This window comes from Macaca thibetana, chromosome 16 (assembly GCF_024542745.1).
Source record: "Macaca thibetana thibetana isolate TM-01 chromosome 16, ASM2454274v1, whole genome shotgun sequence".
Lineage (NCBI taxonomy): Eukaryota > Metazoa > Chordata > Mammalia > Primates > Cercopithecidae > Macaca > Macaca thibetana.
In genome coordinates, this window is record NC_065593.1 from 65,288,526 (window position 1) to 65,310,240 (window position 21,715).

A 21,715-nucleotide genomic window follows, 5' to 3' on the forward strand; every position below is an offset into this window, starting at 1 on the left:
TCACTTGAGCCCAAGAGTTCCAGGCTGCAGTGAGCTGTGATCGTACCACTGCACTCCAGGCTGGGGGACAGAGCGAGGCCCCGTCTCAAAAAACAAACAAGCAAACAAACAGACATCATGGTGAGAAGCAGCTGTGACCCACCTTCTCCCACTCAGTGAGGACTTCTCTGAGGATGTCCCCAACCCACTGCACCCACAAGGCTTCTCTGCACTCATCTGGTATCAAAGCTGGGAGCTTTCTTTCTTTTTTTTTTTTTTTTTTTTTGAGACTGAGTCTTGCTCTGTCACCCAGGCTGGGGTGCAGTGGCCGGATCTCAGCTCACTGCAAGCTCCGCCTCCCAGGTTTACGCCATTCTCCTGCCTCAGCCTCCCGAGTATCTGGGACTACAGGCGCTCGCCACCTCGCCTGGCTAGTTTTTTGTATTTTTTAGTAGAGATGGGGTTTCACCGTGTTAGCCAGGATGGTCTCGATCTCCTGACCTCGTGATCCGCCCGTCTTGGCCTCCCAAAGTGCTGGGATTACAGGCTTGAGCCACCGCACCCGGCCTACTGGGAGCTTTCTTTAGCAGAGGATTGCAGACACATAGCAGGCATTGTTTAAATAACTTTTTACTTCTCCCTTAATAAGATATTTGAAACTGTTTTTATATCTCATATTAAAAATAAATCTAGGAGTCCAGAGAAACTTGCCACCAGTCCTGGAGCCATGAGCAATTCTCTCCTCCCTCTGGCCTCAGTTTCCTTGTCTGTGAGGTGGGGAGGATCTTTGATCTTGATCTTTAGTGGGTCCCCCCGCCATGGCCCCCATGTGAATAGATCTCCGCTTTGGCACTCTCTTGGCTCTTCTTGACAGTTCTCCCCAGCTCCCAAGCAATTCCAGACATTCCTGTGGGACTGTGATTGACAAAGCTATTGGCAGGTGCCACCTACGTGAGCCACATCTTTTCCTGGAGCCACGCAAAGCATCTTTGTCCTCCACACACAGAGCCGGGATGAAGCAGGGGCAAAGGAGAAAGGGGCGACAGGTGCTGGTGACTGGGAGTGCTTCCTGCCGCTCCCCGGAGTCCCCAGCCCTGCTGGCCCTCAGGGAAGCCAGTCGAGCTGATGGCAACAGAGGGACAGCCTGGGAAACCCAGCTGCCTGTCTGTTGGTCACTGTCGTCGAGAGCAGGCTGAGGAGGACGTGGGCCAGGGATAAGGGAGCCATCCCTGGACTTCCTGGGACCCATGAGACCTCCGGACAGTGAGGCAGGACAAAGGCCTATGTCTTCTTTATCACACTGTAATGTGAATCTGGTTCCTTCTCCCGGGGCCTCTGAGCAGCTATCCTGTTGGTGTTAGAATCAAACACCACCGAGGCATAGTGAAGTTCTTCCCTGGGGGCGGCCTGCAGAGAGAAACCGAGAAACCGGAGGCTCGGGAGAAGCAGGGGAAGGAAGGACCCCCAGCATAGGACAGAGGAGGGAGCACACCTGAGGGGCCTTGGGGAGGCCTCACTGCAGAGGCTCTACTGTCCTGGCCTCTTTCTCTTTATGATCCTGTCCACCCAGCTGCTCCTCCCCACCTGCGCAAGCCACACCACAACATCCCCAGCATCAGAGGCAGGAGGCTCCCTGGACTCCTTGGGGCTGACCCAGCCTGGTCCATTCTACAGAGAAGAAACTGAGGCCCTGAGAGTTGGCTGGGCTCCCCTGAGACACCTCTGTGCTTCTCTTAATGAAATATTCTTGCGGCCAGGCGCGGTGGCTCACGCCTCTAATCCCAGCACTGTGGGAGGCCAAGCGGGTGGATCACTTGAGGTCAGGAGTTTGAGACCAGCCTGGCAACATAGTGAAACCCAGTCTCTACTAAAAATACAAAAATTAGCTGGGCGTGGTGGTGGGCACCTGTAATCCGTGCTACTTGGGAGGCTGAGGCAGGAGAATCACTTAAACCGGAGAGGCAGAGGTTGCAATAGCCAAGATTGGACCACTGCACTCCAGCCTGGTGACAGAGTAAGACTCTGTATCAAAAAAATAAAAAAAAAAAAAAAAAGAAAAGAACAGAACAGAAAAGTTCTCACAATGAAGCAGCCATGGGTCCCTTTCTGGGGTCCCTTTCTGCAGAGGACCCCTAGTTCTCTAGGTAGAGGTGAAGCCAGTACAGGGGTACCACATTGGCCCTGCAGCTCTGATTAACTTGCTGTGCTGTGGGCATGAGTCCCAACTTGTACCATGGGGGCTGGGAGAAGAGTAAGACCATGCCCCATCCACTTTAGATCATGAGACAACAAGTTAGAACAACAAGATGTTGCTGGTTCCAGGCCATGCAGCTTTGTGGACACAAGATCATGTCACGCAAGGAAGGAGTCAGGCTTGACCATCGCAGGGGCTCTCAGAAACTTGGCCAGGAGCTAGCCGAGTGTGGTGTCTCAATCCTGTAATCCCAGCACTTTAGGAAGCCAGGGCGGGTGGATCACTTGAGGTCAGGAGTCTGCGACCAGCCTGGCCAACATGGTGAAACCCTGTCTCTACTAAAAATACAAAAATCAGCCAGTGCAGTGGCATGTGCCTGTAGTCCCAGCTACTCTGGAGGCTGAGGCTGAGGCAAGAGAATTGCTTGAACCTGGGAGGCAGAGATTGCAGTGAGCCAAGACTGTGCCACTGCATTCTAGCCTGGGGGACACAGCAAGATTCTGCCTTAAAAAAAGAAAGAAAGAAAGAAAGAAAGAAAGAAAGAAAGAAAGAAAGAAAGAAAGAAAGAAAGAAAGAAAGAAAGAAAGAAAGAAAGAAAGGAAAGAAAGAAACAAAAAAAAGAAAGAAAGAAACAAAAAAAAAAAAGAGAGAAAGAAAGAAAGTTGGCCAGGAGCCATCCAGGACCCTGGGTCCCCAGACCATCCTTATCCTCATTCTGACAGGTGGCGGGAGGTTGGGGAGGGGTGTGGCTATCAGAGGACCCAGAAGTTGCAGGACTGGATCCCCTCTTCCCCTGTCCAGTGCAAAACGGCGGCCTGGGGAGAATGGTACCAGGCTGGAGATATCCCAGGGAGTTGGGCCACTTTTCTAGGCAGACCAGCAACAGTGTCCCCTGTCACCCTGGTGCCAGCCCTCCATGGCACCACACAGCATGTCTGAGGGGCCCCTTCAGCTCCCAGGCCTGGGGGATTCTTTACGCATCCCTGTCTGATGCTTACATCTCTCCCGATCCTCTCTGCCAAGTGACCCGCAGCTTCTGCTTGAACTCTCCCACTAGTAGGTGAGTCATGACCCAGGGAGGCAGCCCCCATCCTGTTATTCCAGTTGAAGGTGGCTGCGCCCAAGGGTTGACCCACAGCGGGTCACAGACAAAAACCTGGAAAGCAGAGTTGATGCCAAAGAGATGATGAGACCAAAACAGTGAGAAGTCTCAGTTTCTCACCTTGGTGCATGATACACAGCAGGTGCTTAACCCATGCTGGACTTCACGGACTCTCAGAGCCATAGCTGCTGGCCACCCCCCTAACTGCCCAGCCGCAATGACACCAAGCCCTTCTAAGGACCTCTACTCTGGCAAAATCAACACTTGTTCCATCTCCGTGTGTCCCCATCCCTGACAGGCACAAGATCACCAAGCTCACCCCTTCCTTCCCCTTCTGCCCACTCCCCTAGGGGTGCCCTGGCACAGCCCAGGGGCCGCATGCCCAGAAGCCGGGCTCCTGCACTTACCACGGTGCTGTATTCCACCTGCACCTCTCTTGGTGGTGCTGGCTCTTCCTGCAGAGGCCACGACAGTAGCTCCAGATTCGCGTAGTGCAGCTCACTCTGCTCGGCAGCCTGGGTGGGCGGGAGGTCCCAGGTGGGTGTCCACGGAGCTCTGCAGCCTCTGTTCCTGCATCTCTGCACGTGTCTCCCCCTCCTCTATGCTCTGAGCGCCTCAGCCCCCACTTCCCCTTCCTGCCTCCACCCCACTCCATCCAGTAGTTGAATGTTCCCCAGGTCAGCTCCGCTGGGAGGGCCTCCCTTCATTCCATTTGCCCCGTTTGGGAGGGGACAGGCTGGCCAGGACTCAGAACAAGACCCAGTGACCACATCTCCCAGCATCGTTCGTCCTGCTCTGGGCGAGCTCCCCGCTCCATGCATCCACCATCCATCCTCCATAGGCCGATGGGACTGTCCAACTCCCCAGCATCCTCTGTACCCTCCACCCAGCCACCTGATACACCTCCTGCTGAAGCCCCCCTTACCTGCTTGGGGTTCTGGGACAGCTCCGAATGCTCACCAGCTAGAGATAAGAGGACAGGAAGGAGGTTGAATCCTGGAGCAAGGGCCAGGATGGAAGGTCCTACAAGCCTTCTGGGAAAAGGCCTTTCCCTAGAGACCTCAGCCCTGGGGACCTATCCCTTCAGGCCTGAAGCATGGTAGGAACTCAAGAGTTTGTTGAGTGAGACTCTGTCTCAAAATTAAAAAAAAGAGAAAAAGAAAACAAGAAATCATAGATGAATTTATAAAGGCATAGAAAAAAAGACTGGAAGGACATACCTCAGGTGCCAGTGCCTGGTTTTCTCTAGGTGGTGGGGTTTTTAGTTATCATTGATGATGGGGGATTTATTTCCTTCTTTGTGCTTTTACTCATTTTTCAAATTTCCTACAATAATCACATATATCCTTCTTAAGGGAGGAGTGAGAGCCTTTCTGGGTGAAAGGGCACAAAGGAAACCGAAAGGGACTCAGAACTCAAACAACCCAGTGGCGTCCACGTGAGTGCTGAAGTTTAGACTGGGGTTGCCAGAAAATGACACAAGCGAAGCAGACGGGAAAGAGGAAGTGATTTTCTTCCCATACACCCTGTACAGATCTACTATAGCTGATTTCACCCCCAAAAGCCTGGGCGCCACGGGAAGCATTGGGGGTGCGTGTGAGCAGTGCCCCCCACCAAGTATGCACCAGCCTATCCTGCAGCTATGAGTGGGACAGGATAACCCCATGTTTTCCCACCCCAGTCTCACTGCAGTCTTGGAAGGCTTTGGACAAAGATTCCCCTGAGAATCTTCTGCCCATGGAATCTTGAACTCTCCAAACAGGGAGGAAGTTTCAGGCTTACATTTGACCTCGGCCAGGAATCTGCTCTCCTAGAGGACTGGTGGCCACACCTCCACTTGTTCCTCCGTTCCTGTGCTTATTCAATTCGCCTATCAGGTATTTATTGAGCACCTACTTACTGAGTGCCAAGAGTTTCTGTTCTCTCTTTTAATCTGAGCTCAGAGGAGGGCAGCTGGACTAGAGGTTGCCTGGAGCCCCCTGGGGTGCCCATTGTGGCTGGAGATATTGAGTAACACATTAATTTGATGAATATTGGTTCTGTACCTCCTTGAAGCACATGCCTGTGGGAAGACAGGAGAGGACACCAGCAATGACAGTCTGGTTTCCAAAAGGCTGTGACAGCAGAGGTACAGCCAGGAGGGGTCCCAAGTCACTCTTTGGAGTCAAAGAAAAGGTCCCAGAGAAAAGAAAGTCTGAGGACCACCGTGAGTCCACTGGGAGCAAGCTGGGGAGAGAGGGCAGGGGAGGCCCTCCAGGTGTCCAGAGTAAACCCAGAAGGAGAGGAGAGGCTGAGGTTGAGGATCTCATTAAAGGAGATACAAGAAGTTGGTTTCCAGGGTGCACGGATGGGGAGAGGGAGGTGGGTAGGGCCAGATGGCGGAGGGCCGTGACTCCTGGAGAGACCTGGACTTTTTTGGTGGGGGAGATCATGCAAGGGTTTATTTTATTGTATAGACACAGGGGTCTTGTTGTGTTACACAGGCTGGTCTTGAATTCCTGGGCTCAAGCAATCCTCCCATCTCAGCCTCCTGAGTAGCTGGAACTACAGATGCACATCACTGCACCCAGGTCACCATGCCAGGGTTTTAAACAGAAGAGGATCATTGCTTCATGGGCCAACCACCCTTGGGCTGGCAATGGGAATGCCTCCTGCTAGGGAGCCACCTCCCACAGCCTGTAACCACCACACACAAGGATGCTTCCTCTGGGACCTGCCCTGTAGGATCACCCAGGGTGTGCGGTCTGGGTGTCGCATTTGATAGCAATACTGTGAGACGAGGACATAGCTTTGAAGATGAGTGTCTGTGGTCAAGGCCTGACCACCCCAGGTGGGGCAGAGGGGTGTGGGGAGCCACCTCACCTTTGATCCGTTTCTGAAACATCCTCCAGGCTAGCAGGGAGGCCCCCATCAACAGAAGCAGCAACAATGCCAACAGGGAGAGGAGCAGCGGGAGCCTGGAGGAGGCACAGGGTGGTGAGGGTGGGGTGAATTTGCCTTCTCCAATTTATTTTTTTTTTTAATTTTTATTTTTATTTATTTATTTTTGAGACAGGATCTGGCTCTGTTACCCAAAGGAGGCTGGAGTGCAGTGGTGATCATAGCTCACTGCGGCCTTGAACCCCTGGTCTCAAATGATCCTCCTGCCTCAGCCTCCTAAGTAGCTGGGTCTACAGGCACAGGCCACCACGGCTAATTTTTAAATTTTCTGTAGAGACATAATCTTGCTATATTGCCCAGTATGGTCTCAGACTCCTGGGCTCAAGCCACCCTCCTGCCTCAACCTCCCAAAGTGCTGGGATGACAGGCATGAGCCAACATACCTGGTCTCCTTCTCTAACTTTTTAAGTAGATAGATACGGTCAATTAAAAAAAAAACAGACAGTATAAAGCCTCCTTTCTACACACCCCCCATTTACACATTCCCCAATTTCCCCACATACACACACACGCTGTTCTTAAGAACCTTCCAGAGTTTCTTTATGTGTATACAAGCAAATATGAATGTACAGGATTTCCCTTCTCTTTTCACACAAAGGAGGCCTCCTCTAACACTATTCTGGTTTTACTTTACAACACATCTTAGAGGTCTTTCCACGTCAGTGCATAAAGAAGTCCCTCACTCTTTCCTATAGCTACAGGGTATTCCAACACATGTATAGACTGTGATTTATTTAAACGTTCCCTCTGAATGGGCATTTCCCCCAGTCCTTTGCAATGGTAAACGTTGCTTATAAATTGCCTTGCAGCTCCACCTTTTCACACCTGACCACGCAGCAGCAGATTGACCAGGAGGCTGATGCAGCCCAGCTTCAGGCCCCTCCATTGCTTGGGCCCCTTCCTTCATGCCTACGTTTGCATTCATAATTTTGTCATATTTTTCTTAGATTTCCCACCCACTAACCCACCCCGCAAACTGCACAACCTTCAGGCCCCACAGAACCCAGCGCTGCCACCTATGTGTATCTAAAGGGTAAGCTTCTGGAAGAGGCAGGTTCAAGCCTGAACTCTGCCTTGTCTTATACGTTGGCAGAAGTCTGTAGAGGGGTCTAGTAAAGAATCTGGCTGGCCTTCGTCCCCAGCTCTTAGGAGGGAGGCTTTAAATCCTTGGAATTTCCCAAGAATTAGGAGTGTCTTTGTTGTTCATGAATCACACCTGGACTTTGGTAAGAGACGAGACAATAGGATGGGGCTGGTCACCAGAAAGACCAACTACGTAATTAGAGACTTGGAGCCCTGAGCCGGCCCAACCTCCCAAAGAGGGATTGGAGGTGGAGACAGTTCAATCACATCATACCTATGTAATGAAACCCCAATAAAAACTCTGGACACCAAAGCTTGGAGGAGCTTCCTGGTTGATAAATATATTGAGGTGCAGAGGGGAGGGTGCAGGTGATGCTCCCTGATTTTAGCTGGAGAGGGCACAGAAACTGTTTGGGATCCTCCCAAGCCTTGTCTTATGTGTCTCTACATTGGCTGGTCCTAATCTTTATCCTTTATCCTTTATGATAAAACTGTAAGTATAATACTTTCCAGAGTTCTGAGTCTAACAAATTATTGAACCTGAGGGGGTCCTGGGAACCCCCAAATTTGCAGCCAGTTGGTCAGAAGTGTGGTGGCCTAGGGATCCCCAAAGTTCAACTGGCATCTAAATCAGGGTGGGCTTGTGGATATGGAAGCTCTTCACCTGTGGGGTCTGCACTAACTCTGAGTGGCTAGCACCAGGATTGAATTGTGGGGTTTTGTGCTAGAATAGGGAGTCCATGAATCCCAGAAACGGTTTGTGACTGCACATGTTTTTCTGAGGAGAGTGTCCATAGATGTCAGATTCTGTTTGGGGTTGGTGACCCCCAAAAAGGTTAAGAACCACTATTTAGAGAGAACTCAAGGCTTTGGAGTCACATAAACCAGAATTGGAAGCTTAGCCTTAGCCTCTTGTAGCTACTTGACTGGACAAATTGCTTAACCTCTCTGAGTCTCTGTTTACTCATCTGTAAAACGGGGATTGATGTGGGTTGGCTGTGTCCCCACCCAAATCTCATCTTGAATTGTAGCTCCCATATAATTCCCATGTGTTGTGGGAGGGACCCGGTGGGAGATAATTGAATCATGGGGGTGGTTTGCCCCACACTTTTCTCGTGGTAGTGAATAAGTCTCACGAGATCTGATGGTTTTATAAGAGGAGACCCCTTTTGCTTGGTTCTCATTCTCTGTCTCGCCTGCTGCCACGTAAGACATGCCTTTTGCTTTCCGCCTTGATTGTGAGGCCTCCTCAGCCATGTGGAACTGTGAGTCCATTAAACCTCTTCCTCTTTATAATTTATCCAATCTCAGGTATGTCTTTATCAACAGTGTGAAAACAGACTAATATTGGGAATGACAGCAGTACAGGGCTGCAGTGAAGGGCAAACGAGAGCACTCATGTGAAGCATCTAACACGGGCCTCGTAGGATGTCACCAGCCCTCAGTAACTATCAGTTTCCTTCCATCTGCCCCCTGACTTCTCCCCGACCTGAGCCCCCGTCCAAAGCCAAGGGCAGGTCCAAGCTGGGGTGTACAGACTGTGGCTTCCAACCTGGGCCTGGGGCAAAGGGAGTGATGCACACCTATTGCTGACCCACATGGCCGAGGTCCCCGCCCTGGGCTCCTCCCCGCACAGGGCCCCCTCCAAGTCTCAGGGGCTAGGGTGCTTACTGTGAGCTCACGACCTCCTCATTTTCCTCCCAGTTGCTGGTACTGTGGGTGGCACTCACTGCAAACAGGGAAGTGGATGATACAGGTGGAAACACAGTTGTGATTGTTGAAGTCTTGGCTGCAGTGATGCTTGTAGGTGTCATTGACGTTGATGCTGGTGGCAAAACCACATTATCAGACCCAGGGAGCCGTCCTCCAGCTCTCCCACCCTCAGGATGCCTTTTTGGTTTGATTTCACATAAAATATCCACTCAGGAAGGGGGCAGGATGCAGGACCCCGGGGCCACAGTCTCTCCAGGACCCTCCTGGGCCAACTGGGCATTTCTGAACAGGACGCAGGTGCCACTCCCAATGGTCCTGATTTTCCATCCTGCTGATGAGGGTCCAGGTCTCCTGCAAGCCTCCCTGCTGCAGAGGAGTCTGTCTACACTGCAAATCTGACCTGTCTTGTGCTAAGGCTCCCCCTGAGGGCAGCAGCTTCCCATCTGGACCCCCAGCCTCTCTGTGCAGCCTCACCCTTCCCCCACGCAGCTGCACTTCCGTGGGGCTGAGCCACAGGTGCGCTCCTGGCTCCTTCACAGGCAACGCTCTCTCAGCCCCCCGTCACCGGACCCTCCCCTTCTTCAATACTGGGCAGACATGTCGGCTGCTGCAGAAGAGACGCCCTGACTGTGTTCCCCTGGCCCCCACCTCTCTCTCTCTTACACACACACACACACACACACACACACACACACACACACACCCCACACACATAGTCGGCTTCATGTCTCTGATCTGATTCCTGCTCCAACAATTCCAACCTGAGCCTATTTAGGGGCTGAGGGAAGGAGGGGCTCACCTTGGAACACGGACACCTCAACCTGGACATAGGGATCATGAAGGTCTTGGAGCCACGGTGTATCCACCCCACACCAGTATGTGCCTGCGTCCTCCTCTGTGAGGTTCTCCAAGGTCACTGTGAAGCTGAGGTTTTGAGGACAGTCCATGATGGACACTCGGCCGTTCATTTTTCCTGCTGGCCCTTCGGTCTCCACAATCTTGGCACATCGGAGAACCCGTGGTGGTCTGCACCAGTATTTGTTGAAAGTCTTGTGTTTCTCCTCATAGCGACACTGCACGCTCAGGGATCCCCCCACGGGGCCGTCCACGGTGCTGGGGCCTCTCAGAGCAAAACAGCCTGGAAAACACAAGCCCGAGTCCCGGCTCTTCCTCAGATAAGACTGGTCAAGGGTGCCCTGGGGTCAGGGCCACATGGACCCTGGGGGTGTGGAGGAGGTAGTGGCAGGCAGACAGACCTTGTCCACCCAGAAGCGGGGACTGAGAGGCTCCCTCCATGCACAGGTGGAAATGGGGCAGAGGCTTTCCATGGAGACTGGAAGAGCTCAGGCTGGGCGCCCTGGGGTCACCTCCTCCAAAGATTCCCCGACTGCACATCAGCACCCCCAGCCCTCAGCCCCTGACTCCTTCACCCATATCAGCTCCATCAGCCAGATTTATACCTTGAGCATTCTCTTTTCTGCTCTGCCACCCCCAAGATTTTGCCCATAGCAGCCTCTTTCTCCAGCCCCTGCCTCCTTTCCCTTACCCTTCCCAATCCTCTCACCCACTGGGGGCCTCCTGCTTCCAAACCTGCCAGGACCGTGAGAACTCGCCCCTCAGCACCTGCCCTCCCGGGAGGGCCACCCCAGCCCTGGGCGCTCCAGCAAGAGGAAGATCAGCCCTCATACTGATCTGGTCCCACCAGGGGGGCAAACCCGGGCAGTAATGGGGTTGTCAAGCCATTTTGACAAGAATACTGGCCGGGTACACTGGGTCACGCCTGTAATCCCAGCACTTCGGTAGGCAAAGGCGGGTGGATCACTTGAGGCCAGGAGTTCGAAACCAGCCTGGCCAACATGCTGAAACCTGTCTCTACTAACAATACAAAATTTAGCTGGGTGTGGTGGCACACACCTGTAATTGCAGCTACTGGGAAGGCTGAGGCACGAGAATCTCTTCAATCCCGGAGGCAGAGGTTACGTTGAGCTGAGATCGCACCACTGCACTCCAGCCTGAGTGACAGAGCAGAGACTCCCTCTCTCAAGTCACAAACGCAGAAGGCTCACTGACAAAAACTTCAGTTCATCCTGTGTCTTAGTTTGCCCAGCTCTCCTAGACTTAAATCTCAGAAATAAATAAGCTTCCTTGAAAATTATGTCTACCATTTTCCCAAATAATTCTCAGATGCAAAGCGGGGAGAGTAAGGTGATGGCTCGAAGCTAGTGTCGGCCACCAAGCAGAGGACACATGGCCCCTGCCCAGGGCAGATGGGCATGTGCCTGCTGGGCAGTTATGTGTGCAGTGTCTCACTGCCCTTGTAATTCTGTGGCCCCATATTGGCCAGGGATGGCGGGAGGAGGGCTTGCTCTCCTTTCCTCGGGTTAGAACTCTTTTTTTGAGGTGGAGTTTTGCTCTGTTGCCCAGGCTGGAGTGAAGTGGCGGGATCTCAGCTCACTGCAACCTCCGCCTCCTGGGTTCAAGTGATTCTCCTGCCTCAGCCTGCTGAGTCGTTAGGATTATAGGCGTCCACCACACCCAGATAATTTTTGTGTTTTTAGTAGAGATGGGGCTTCATGTTGGCCAGGCTGGTCTCGAACTCCTGACCTCAGGTGATCTGCCCATCTTGGCTTCCCAAAATGCTGGGATTACAGGCATGAGCTACTGCGCCTGGCCAAAACTCTTTAATTTTACTTACTGTTTCAAATGCTTAAATCTCCACACACATGAGACTTTGAGACCATGCTAATGAAAGCCCCAGGTGGGTAGGGGTCTCCTTCTCATACCTTCAATGTCTACAGGTGCCTCGCACATGGTAGGCCCTCTCTAAAAACTTCAGTGCAAGCTCCTCCTCGACCCCATTGGCTCCACACCCAGCCCACGGCTGCCCAAGGATGATGACAAGCTCCTCGGTGCCTCTCCCAGAGGCCCATCCAAACCTCTCCTCGCCTGGATGAACAGATCCCCCTGCAGGGAAGGCCGTTCTAAGCTTGCTACAAGTGTGATGTTTCCTGAGACTCTCAGCGGCAATTGCCAGGACAAAGAGAAAGAACCTCAGAACCATCTGCGTTTACATCTCTACCCTATTACGTATCAGCTGTGTGTTCCGGGGCAAGGTAGTTAACCTCTCAGAGCTTCAGATACCTCGCCTATAAAGTGGTGACAATTGTCCCTGACTCATATGGCCTTTGTGGGTGTTAAATGAGACCACAGGTGTAAAACGCCTGGTAAATAACATTAGGTTGAATCACATGAAATGGCTGATATTCAACCTTTTGACCAAGACAACAGAGTTTCACATGACTTGAGCTAATAAAACTAGATAACCTTTGGGCTGGCCTAAATAAGACATGACAAGAGAAAATGACTATAGATGAAGAAAGAATGAAGAGTCAAGGTATCATTTTGCAGAAATTCCCTACAAAAAATTCATAAACTTAGATGAATGTGATTTTCTAGAAAAACAAATACTAAAACTGACATATATTAAGTGCTTAATAAGTAAATGGAGCCTGGGCAACATGGTGAGATCCCATCTCTACAAAAAAATACAAAAATTAGCCAGGTGTGCTAGTGCACATGTGTGGTCTCAGCTAGTCAGGAGGCTGAGGTGGGAGGATCACTTTAGCCCAGGAGGTCGAGGCTGCAGTGAGCTATGATCGCATCACTGCACGTCAGCCTGGGTGACGGAGTGAGACCCTGACTCCAATAAATAAATAGGACAGGTGCTGTGGCTCATGCCTGTAATCCTAGCACTTTGGGAGGCCAAAGTGGGAGGATTGCTTGAGCCTAGGCGTTTGAGGCCAGCCTGGGCAATGTGGTGAGACCCTTATCTCTACCAAAAATACAAAAAATTAGCCAGGCATGGTGGCATGTGCCTGTATTCTCAGCTACTCAGGAGGCTGAGGTGGGAGGATCACTTGAGTCCAGGAGGTGGCGGTTGCAGTGAGCTGTGATCATACCACTGCACTCCAGCCTGGGCGACAGAGTGAGACCCTATCTCAAAAAATAAATAAATACTGTCAGTTCCCAGCCCACCTTCACCCAAGATACTGTTCCTGCTCCCTGTCCTGACCCGATTCCCTGCCTCTCCTGGGCTGCGAATCGTCATCTTTCTTTGTCCACGTTTTGGCTTCTCTCCTGACCTCAGTGACTCCACCACCTTTGCCCACAGCACCCAGTCCTGTCTCTCGTCCTACCTCCAGTATCTGACTTCCCTATGGATTTAGTCTCTCTTCCCCCCACTCTCTCTCTTGCTCTCTCTCTTTCTCTTTCTCCCGATTAACTTCTTGCCTCTGAAATCTTGGATAAAAAACGGTCACTCAATCTCCCCAAAGCTCTGCCCCATCTGTGAAGGTGTCATTATAATTTAGAGATTGCGAAGTGTCAGAAAACCCTCCGTTTGCTCCCCGACTTACCCGGAACGACCACACGGATCCCCAGTGCTCCCACGCTTGTGTTTGTGTGCTTTCTCTCCTCCAACCCGAATCACCACCCCCAACCCCTCCAATCATAAACAGGAGACTGGGGACAACCTTGGGGCCAGGGTCCTCTACCAGGATATTCCTCTGTCGTCTTAATGTTTTCCTTTAAGATCACAGAGTCTTGACCCATTAACTCTCAGATAAATGACTGAACTGTCCAACTCAAGAGGTCAGAAGAGGAACACACACACGCACATACACAACACGGAATACACACACACACACACAACACAGAAAGAACCAGGTCATCTTTCACGAATTGGTGAATTCACAGAAATCAGTGAATTAAGAAACAGAAAAACGGTGGAGTTAGTGTATACATTAATAAATGGATTTTTTTGTAAGGGGTAAATGATTAACTATTTTATTTTATTTTTTTGAGACAGAGTTTCACTCTTGTCACCCAGGCTGGAGGCAGTGGTATGATCTCGGCTCACTGCAACCTTGGCCTCCTGGGTTCAAGCGACTCTCATGTCTCAGCCTCCCGAGTGGCTGGGACTACAGGGTGGGTGCTACCATGCCTGGCTAATTTTGTGTTTTTAGTAGACACGGGGTTTCACCATGTTGGCCAGGCTGGTCTCAAACTCCTGACCTCAAGTGATCCACCCACCTTGGTCTCCCAAAGTGTTGGGATAACAGGCGTGAGCCAATGTGCCTGGCCTTAAACAATTAATTGGACTAGTGGGTAGCCAGACCAATAAATAAATAAATAAATAAATAAGACACAGACATAAAATTCAAAAGAAAAATAACAGTTTAATTTGCAATTCTCTACAAGTAAGTCTGTAAATCTGGACGACACTGATGATATTTTAGGAAAATATAAATTATCAGTGTAGGCCAAGAATAGACTTTTTTTTTTTAAGAGACAGGGTCTTGCTATATTGCCCAGGCCAGTCTCAGACTCCTGGGCTCAAGCTATCCTCCCACCTCAACCTCCCAAAATTCTGGGATTACAGGGGTGAGCCACTGTACCCAGCTAGTTATTAAGACCAGCTCGTTATTATGACTGTTATTAAGAAATTATTTCCCTTCCATCAAAAGAAAAGAAGCAAAACTCAGACAGTTTTACAAGTTAGTTCTTTCAAAACTTCAAGGAACAAATACTTTCAGTTTTATTTAAACATTTGCAGAGAACACAGAAACAGGGAGCTCTCCCTAATTCTTTTCATGAAGTCAGCATAATATATCAAGACAAACATCTGACCAGATCTCCTAATATAATTCACCTCCTTCATAGCTGAAAGGATAAAAATAATAATTTCTATAGATAATAAAAATGGTATTTTGTGGGGGCCTGGAGCAGTGGTTCACGCCTATAATCCTACCACTTTGGGAGGCCAAGGCTGGCAGATTGCCTGAGCTCAGGAGTTCCAGACCACCTTGGGCAACACGGTGAAACCCCGTCTCTACTAAAACACAAAAAATTAGCCAGCAGTGGTGGCAGGTGCCTGTAATCCCAGCTACTCAAGAGGCTGAGGCAGGAGAATTGTTTGAACCTGGGAGGTGGAGGTTGCAGTGAGCAGAGATCAAGCCACTGCACTCCAGCACTGGGTGATAGAGTGAGATTCTGTCTCCAAAAAAATAAATAAATAAAAATAAAATAAAAAATGTTTTGTAGGAGCCAGGTGTGGTTGTTCAAGCCTGTAATCCCAGCAGTTTGGGAGGACAAGGTGGGAGGATCCCTTGATCCCAGGAGGTGGAGGCCAGCCTGGGCAACATGGTAAGACCCTGTCCCTGAAAAAAATTAAGAATCCAGCTGGGTGTGGTGGCACACACCTGTAGTTTCAGCTACTGGGGAGGTTGAGGTGGGAGGATCACTTGAGCCTGGAAGTTGGAGGCTACAGTGAACCGTGATTGCACCACTGCACTCCAGTTTGGGTGATGGTGGGAGACCCTGTCTCAAAACATAAAAATGCTGGCCAGGCTTGGTGGTTCATGCCTGCAATCCCAGCACTTTGGGAGGCCAAGGTGGGTGGATCACATGAGGTCGGGAGTTTGAGACCAGCCTGACCAACATGGAGTAACCCCATCTCTACTAAAAATACAAAATTAGCCAGGCATGGTGGTGCATGCCTGTAATCTCAGCTACTCGGGAGGCTGAGGCAGGAGAATCACTTGAACCTGGGAGGTGGAGTTTGCAGTGAGCCGAGATTGTGCCCTTGCACTCCAGCCTGGGCAATAAGAACAAAACTCCATCTCAAAAAAGAAAAAAAATTTAATAAATAAAAGTGAAAACGCTTTGTGGATAGTTGTGAGTGGATCCCTTCTTCCTACTAATGAGAAGCTCTGGTCCTTTTCCCCTGAGTCAGCGACAGGGCAGGGACAGCCACCACCACTGCGTCCGCTGGGCCTCATTCTGGCTGTACCAGCCAATGAGTCAATGGGAGAAAGAGAAACAGGTATCAGACAGGAACCGAAAACTCCCCATGCACACCGATCCTATGGAAACAGAAGAACACCCGAGAGAATCGAAGGAGCACCAGTCATGGGAGGATGACCCGTTTCCAAGTCAAGACACCAAAAGTAATAACCTTCCCACAGACAAGTAGTTAGCAAATATAATTGCAGAAAACCTCTGATCTGTAAGGAAAGCAACCAAAAAGATGTAAAATATCCTAGAAGTAGGCCTGAGGAGTCTGCACAGGACCCGTCTGAGAAGAGCAGTGGATGTGACTGAAGGCACAGTGGGTGACTCTGCGGGAGGAAGCCCTGCGCTTGGACAGGGAAGGCTCAACCCCACGCTTCTCTGCCCGGCCTTTTCCCTCCTTGCCCTCCCTACCACCTTTTCTGTCCCCTCTGTCCCATATGCCCTTCTTGGAGAGGACTGACCCCTGGTTCTCAGGCCCACGCAAGGGCTAACCGTAGCCAGGCCTGCCTCGGGACTTCCTCTGCTCAGGCTCCAGCCGCTGGACTGCCCTGGTTAAATCTCCACATTCCAGAGACTATTGACCCGCTCCCCACTCCCACCCTACCTCCCCCACCGCCCCGCCCCTCCTCCACACCCTGCACCTGGTGAGCTGGGCATCTCCGCCACCCTCCCCAAACCCCCCTCCTCCACACCCTGCACCTGTTGAGCTGGGCATCTCCCCTACCCTCCCCACACCCCCCTCCTCCACGCCCTGCACCCAGTGAGCCGGGCATCTCACCCATCCTCCCCACATGCGCCTCGCAGTCAGTGGCTGCCACTCTCCACCCATCCTGCCTCTCGCCCCTCTTCCTGTAAGAATTTAACTGAAAACCTAAAAGGTTCCTTTTCTGCACCAACCCCTTATCACTCACCCCACTGTGGTTCAGCCAAGGTACCTGGGTGCAGAGCGGGGAGAGGCTCTGGCTCCTTCCTCTCCCAGGGGTGTGGCCCTTCATCTGTCCATCTTACATGGTGGACAGAGCGCAACCCGTTCTGCGTTCTGCACCGAGTCCAGACTCGGGGTGTCTCCTGTGACACCTGCCCTGCGGCCCTGCCCCTCGCACCCTCCATCCCTGATGCAGACTTTCCCGGGCAGGAGCCTCTTACCTGGGACCCAGAGAAGCAGCAGAGCCCAAGGCAGCCACATGGTCCCTTCCCCAGCACAGGCGGCACTTGCAGCGCCAGGTCCCAGGCGGACCCGAGGGGACAGTCACGACTCCAAGGCCCTGACTTCTGCTTTTCTTGGTGCCGCACTGCTTCCTTGTTCAGCTTCTTTTGGTTCTATTCCTGGAGCCGGCCAGAAAATGGAGGAAGTTGGGGAGCCCCGGCTAAGCCTCCCCTGGGAACGGTGCGTCCTCCTTAACGCAGGTTAAGGTTGCAGGTTCCTCGGCTATTTCTAGTGATGAGACCTCTCCCTGTAGTGACTCCGTAGCTCGCAGGACTGCTCCCCGACTCTCACCTCCCCGGGTCTCCTTCTAGTGGAAGGCCCAATAACTCCTCCCTCCTTTCCTTGTAGTCAAGATGGGCAACCCTGGGGGAGGGGCCCGCTGAGCCGGCTCCTCTCACCCTCGGTGGTGCCCACGAGGAGGCTGCCCGGGGGAACTCCCCTTTCCTGAGTCCCTTCCCTGAGTCCCTTGGGGGTCCAGGCCTGGGCTTCCAGGCTTAGGGAAGGGGAGTTGTCATCGTGACCCCAGAGTCCCTGAATGGTTCCTAGTCTTGGAAATGTATTCAACTTGACACGGAGGTCCTCCAGCCATGCCTTCCTTTCTATATAGCCCCGTTGGAGCCAGCTCGGGGCTGGGCACAGAGCAGGGACTCAGTGAGCCTGTAAGGACCCCTTTCTTTCCTGATCCACACGGAGTTCAGACTCTAAACACACACACTCACACTCACATACACACTCACACAAACATACATTCACACATACACTCACACCCACACATTCACAAACTCACATACACATACATAAACACACACTCACACACATATTCACACACACACACAAACACATTCACAAACTCACACACACACATACACTCACACACACGCTCATATATACACACACACACACAGGCCCTCTCACCCACACACATTCACAAACTCACATTCACACACACAAACACAAATTCACACACACTGATACACACAAACGCACATTCACACACATTGAAACACATACACTCACATTCACACAACGCATTTACACACATATACAACTGAAATACACTCACATATACATTCACACACACAAACTCTCACACACACACTGACACATTCACACACAGTCACACTCGCAAACTCACACACACAGTCTCACACGCGTGCCTTGAGTAGGTGCCCCAGCTTGCACAGAATGACCAGGTGGGCACAGGAAATGCCACTCCTAATGTGTAATGCATCACCTGGGAGCTTGCAGTCCCTAAGCTCAGAGCGTCCACCCACACGGAGCCCTGTGCCAGCTATGGGATCCCAAGAATGCCCTTCTTGCTCCTTTTGGAATTTTTCACTATCCTCTTCCTTCCAGCCCCAGGAGCACCTTGCCCAGGAAGGTGTCAGGAAGCCAAGGAGACCTGTGGGCTCTGCTGCTGGAAGATTCAAGGACAGAGCCTGGGGGACATTGTGGAAATTTCCATGATGATGCAGTCATAGATTAACTAAAGCTCATTAAGATCCAAGACACTTTGGGGCCGGCCGCGGTGGCTCACTCCTGTAATCCCAGCACTTTGGGAGGCTGAGGCGGGCGGATCATGAGGTCAGGAGTTCGAGACCAGCCTGGCCAACGTGGCGAAACCCTGTCTCTACTAAAAATACAAAAATGTGGTGGGCGCCTGCAATCCCAGCTACTCGGGAGGCTGAGACAGAAGAATTGCTTGAACCCAGCAGGCAAAGGTTGCAGTGAGCCGAGATCGTGCCATTGCCCTCCAGCCTAGGTAACAAGAGCAAGACTCCATCTCGAAAAAAAAAAAAAAAAAAGATTCAAGACACTTTGGATCATGACACTGTTGAGCTGAACATAAAAATGCAGGGGATGCGTCATATTCGGTGGTTTTTGTGGCCTGATCGTTGCAAAGTTTCTCAAAAATTATTTTTTGGTTTAACCATGACCAAAAAGGAGCTGCTGCAGTCTTGAACATCCAGGCCAGAGAGAGAAGCGGAAGGCTAAGTTCTGGCGTGGCTTGTCCACTTACCACTGAATGACCTTGAGCAAAGCCTGTGGCTTCTGTAAAACGTCAATAATGACAGCTTCTCTGTGGGAATAAATATTATTATTATTATTATTATTTTTTTTTTTTGAGACGGAGTCTCGCTCTGTCGCCCAGGCTGGAGTGCAGTGGCGCAATCTCAGCTCACTGCAAGCTCCGCCTCCCGGGTTCACGCCATTCTCCGGCCTCAGCCTCCCGAGTAGCTGGGACTACAGGTGCCCGCCACTGCGCCCGGCTAATTTTTTTTTTCTATTTTTAGTAGAGACGGGGTTTCACCATGGTCTCGATCTGCTGACCTTGTGATCCGCCCGCCTCGGCCTTCCAAAGTGCTGGGATTACAGGCGTGAGCCACCGCGCCCGGCCGGGAATAAATATTATAATGATTATACAAATACTGAAATGTCGGTGTTCGTTAACATCCTCAGGTCAGTTTTTCTGAGGGAATACATCTCTACTTTTGGTGAAAGGTAATAGGAAAATTGGATTCAACAGGAAGTGTGCTTCACAGATAATCGATGAGGTGCAATTCTCCTTAGGCACATAGAGAAACACCTGACTTACTGCAAAGGAAAGGGATCGGGGGATCCCTTAGACCGTGCCACGCCCATCCTGCTCACCCTACCCTGTCCACAAACCGAAAGGAAGAAACAAAATGGTGCAAAATAACCACAAAACGTGAGAGAATTCAGGAAGCTGCACATTCTGGCTATGTCCCGATAGCCGTCAGGTAACATGACTCAGGGGGAGGATGAGCTGAGGCCACAGGGCTGAGGCCCATTTCCCAGGGGTGGGGGTGGGGGGTGGTCCCACAGCAGCCACAAAACTTCTGATCAGCTCTGGAGTCTCTTCCTGGTGTGGACACACATGCCCAGAGGCCAGTGAGGGGGTGCTGGTGGCGATGTGGGGTTGGGAGCTTTCTGGGAAGACCTGCAGCAGCAGCATTGAGCCTTGTGAACCACAGGATCCTAAGAAAAGATTTGCGGAGTGGATGGGCTACGGCACTTCCCAGCAGAACTTCCCTTTTGAAAGCAGCCCAGTCTCAGAGCCACCCTCCTGCTGGGGCAGCCTGGCTGTTCCCCATCCACTCTGTTCCTTCCTCCCCTGAGCTTGAAGCTGGGAGGGCCTCAGCCCCATGGGTGCCACTCAAGGGCGGCCCAGAGGCTGGGCACCCAGAGCTGAGAAGCGGGATCAGGGCGGCGTGACTGTGGCCCCCCATTGGGACGAACAGCTTGACAGCTGCTGAGCACCGGATGGAAAGGGGGGGAGGCTGACCTCTCGGGGGAACCTGCTGCCGCTTGGTGCTCTTGCTGTGTGTACTTTGAGTTGTGTACTCAAGGTCTGAATGAGATTTGCAGGGGGAGGGGCATTAGGGAAGGACAAAGACTGGGGACTAGGAAGATCTCGCTTCCTTTCTTTCCCCAGGAGACTGGGTGAGACCAACTGCAAGAACCTGATGCTACCTGGGGACAGCCCACGCCCTGCCCTCCTGCCCATCTCTGGAGAAGCTTCCCCACCCCTCCTGCAGCCCCCAGAGGCTCAGGCAGCTTCAGTAACTCATGCCCTGGCACGTCCCGCGGTCCCCAGGCCATACATAGTCCACACCAGCTGGTCACGATGACTGGTAACCTGCTCTCCTGGTTGGTCCTGGGTGTAGTGTGGTCAAGATGAAGAGGAAGAGGAAGCCGTAGACAGATGTGTGGTGATCATAGTCAGAGGCCTGGGAGCCTCAGCGTCCCACAAGGTTTCCTGTCCACGATGCCAGTACTCCATGCAGGCCCCAAACCCAAGCACGCCTGTAGTCCCGGCTACTCAGGAGGCTGAGGCAGGAGAATCGCTTGAACCTGGAAGGCGGAGGTTGCAGTGAGCCGAGATCGCGCCACTGTACTCCAGCCTGGGGTGACAGAGTGAGACTCCGTCTCAAAAAAAAAAAAAAAAAAGAACACTGGCTCCACCTTGGCTCTGTCCCCACCCCCCAACCATCCCTGGTTGTCTGTCCCATAACTGGTTGGCCCCAAGGGGACACATTGTGACCCTAAAAACTTAGGGTGGCAGGGAGGGGAGTGAGCAGAGACTGGACAGAGTGGAGCTGGGGTGGGCCAGATGGTGAAACTTAGCCCTGGAACAGGCAGGTTGTGGGGAGGTGCTTGAGGGGGGTCCCACAGTCCTGCTCCTAACTCCCAAAGTGGCTGGAGCCAGGGGATGCCAATCAGGCAGTGGAACCCAGCAGCCAGGAAGGGGTGCAGTCTGCAGCCCCCTAAAGAAACTGCTCTCCTTGGAACCCTGGTGAAGTCTGAACTGGCTAGTCACAAGCAGCCCCTGTCGCCATCTGATGGTGGCTGCTAGAGCTGCCCGCTTTCTTGGACAGGCAAATCAGTTCTTATCTCTGCAGGTCTGGAAGTGGAGAGGCGTCTGTATGTGGATCCTTCCAGACTCCCCAGCCAGTAGACCAGGAACAGGGGAAGGCTCCAGCCCCTTTGGAGGAGAATCTGAAGGCTCCAGAGGGTGAAGCCCTCCAAGGGAGAGGAGGAGTGGATGAAAAGAGAGGGAGAGGCAGAAGTCACAGGGGTGGCCTGGGCACAGTGGCTCAAGCCTGTAATCCCAACACCTTGG

The 21,715-nt window shown here is 52.0% G+C and overlaps 1 protein-coding gene across 2 annotated transcripts; it reads right to left on the reverse strand.

Annotated features, from left to right (window-relative positions):
• Positions 1–593: 593 nt before the first annotated feature.
• Positions 594–17,362, reverse strand: CD300A (CD300a molecule). Of its 2 annotated transcripts, XM_050764405.1 has the most exons (8): positions 17,010–17,362; positions 9,811–10,149; positions 8,970–9,123; positions 6,138–6,232; positions 4,201–4,238; positions 3,683–3,790; positions 3,172–3,329; positions 594–1,386 (listed from the first exon to the last, which is right to left on the reverse strand). In XM_050764405.1, the coding sequence occupies exons 1-8, from the start codon at positions 17,047–17,049 to the stop codon at positions 1,323–1,325; spliced, it is 996 nt and encodes a 331-aa protein (XP_050620362.1). In that variant the 5' UTR covers positions 17,050–17,362; the 3' UTR covers positions 594–1,322. The 2 variants fall into 2 exon arrangements, with proteins under 2 accessions (XP_050620362.1, XP_050620363.1); XM_050764406.1 differs by lacking the exon at positions 3,172–3,329.
• Positions 17,363–21,715: the final 4,353 nt, after the last annotated feature.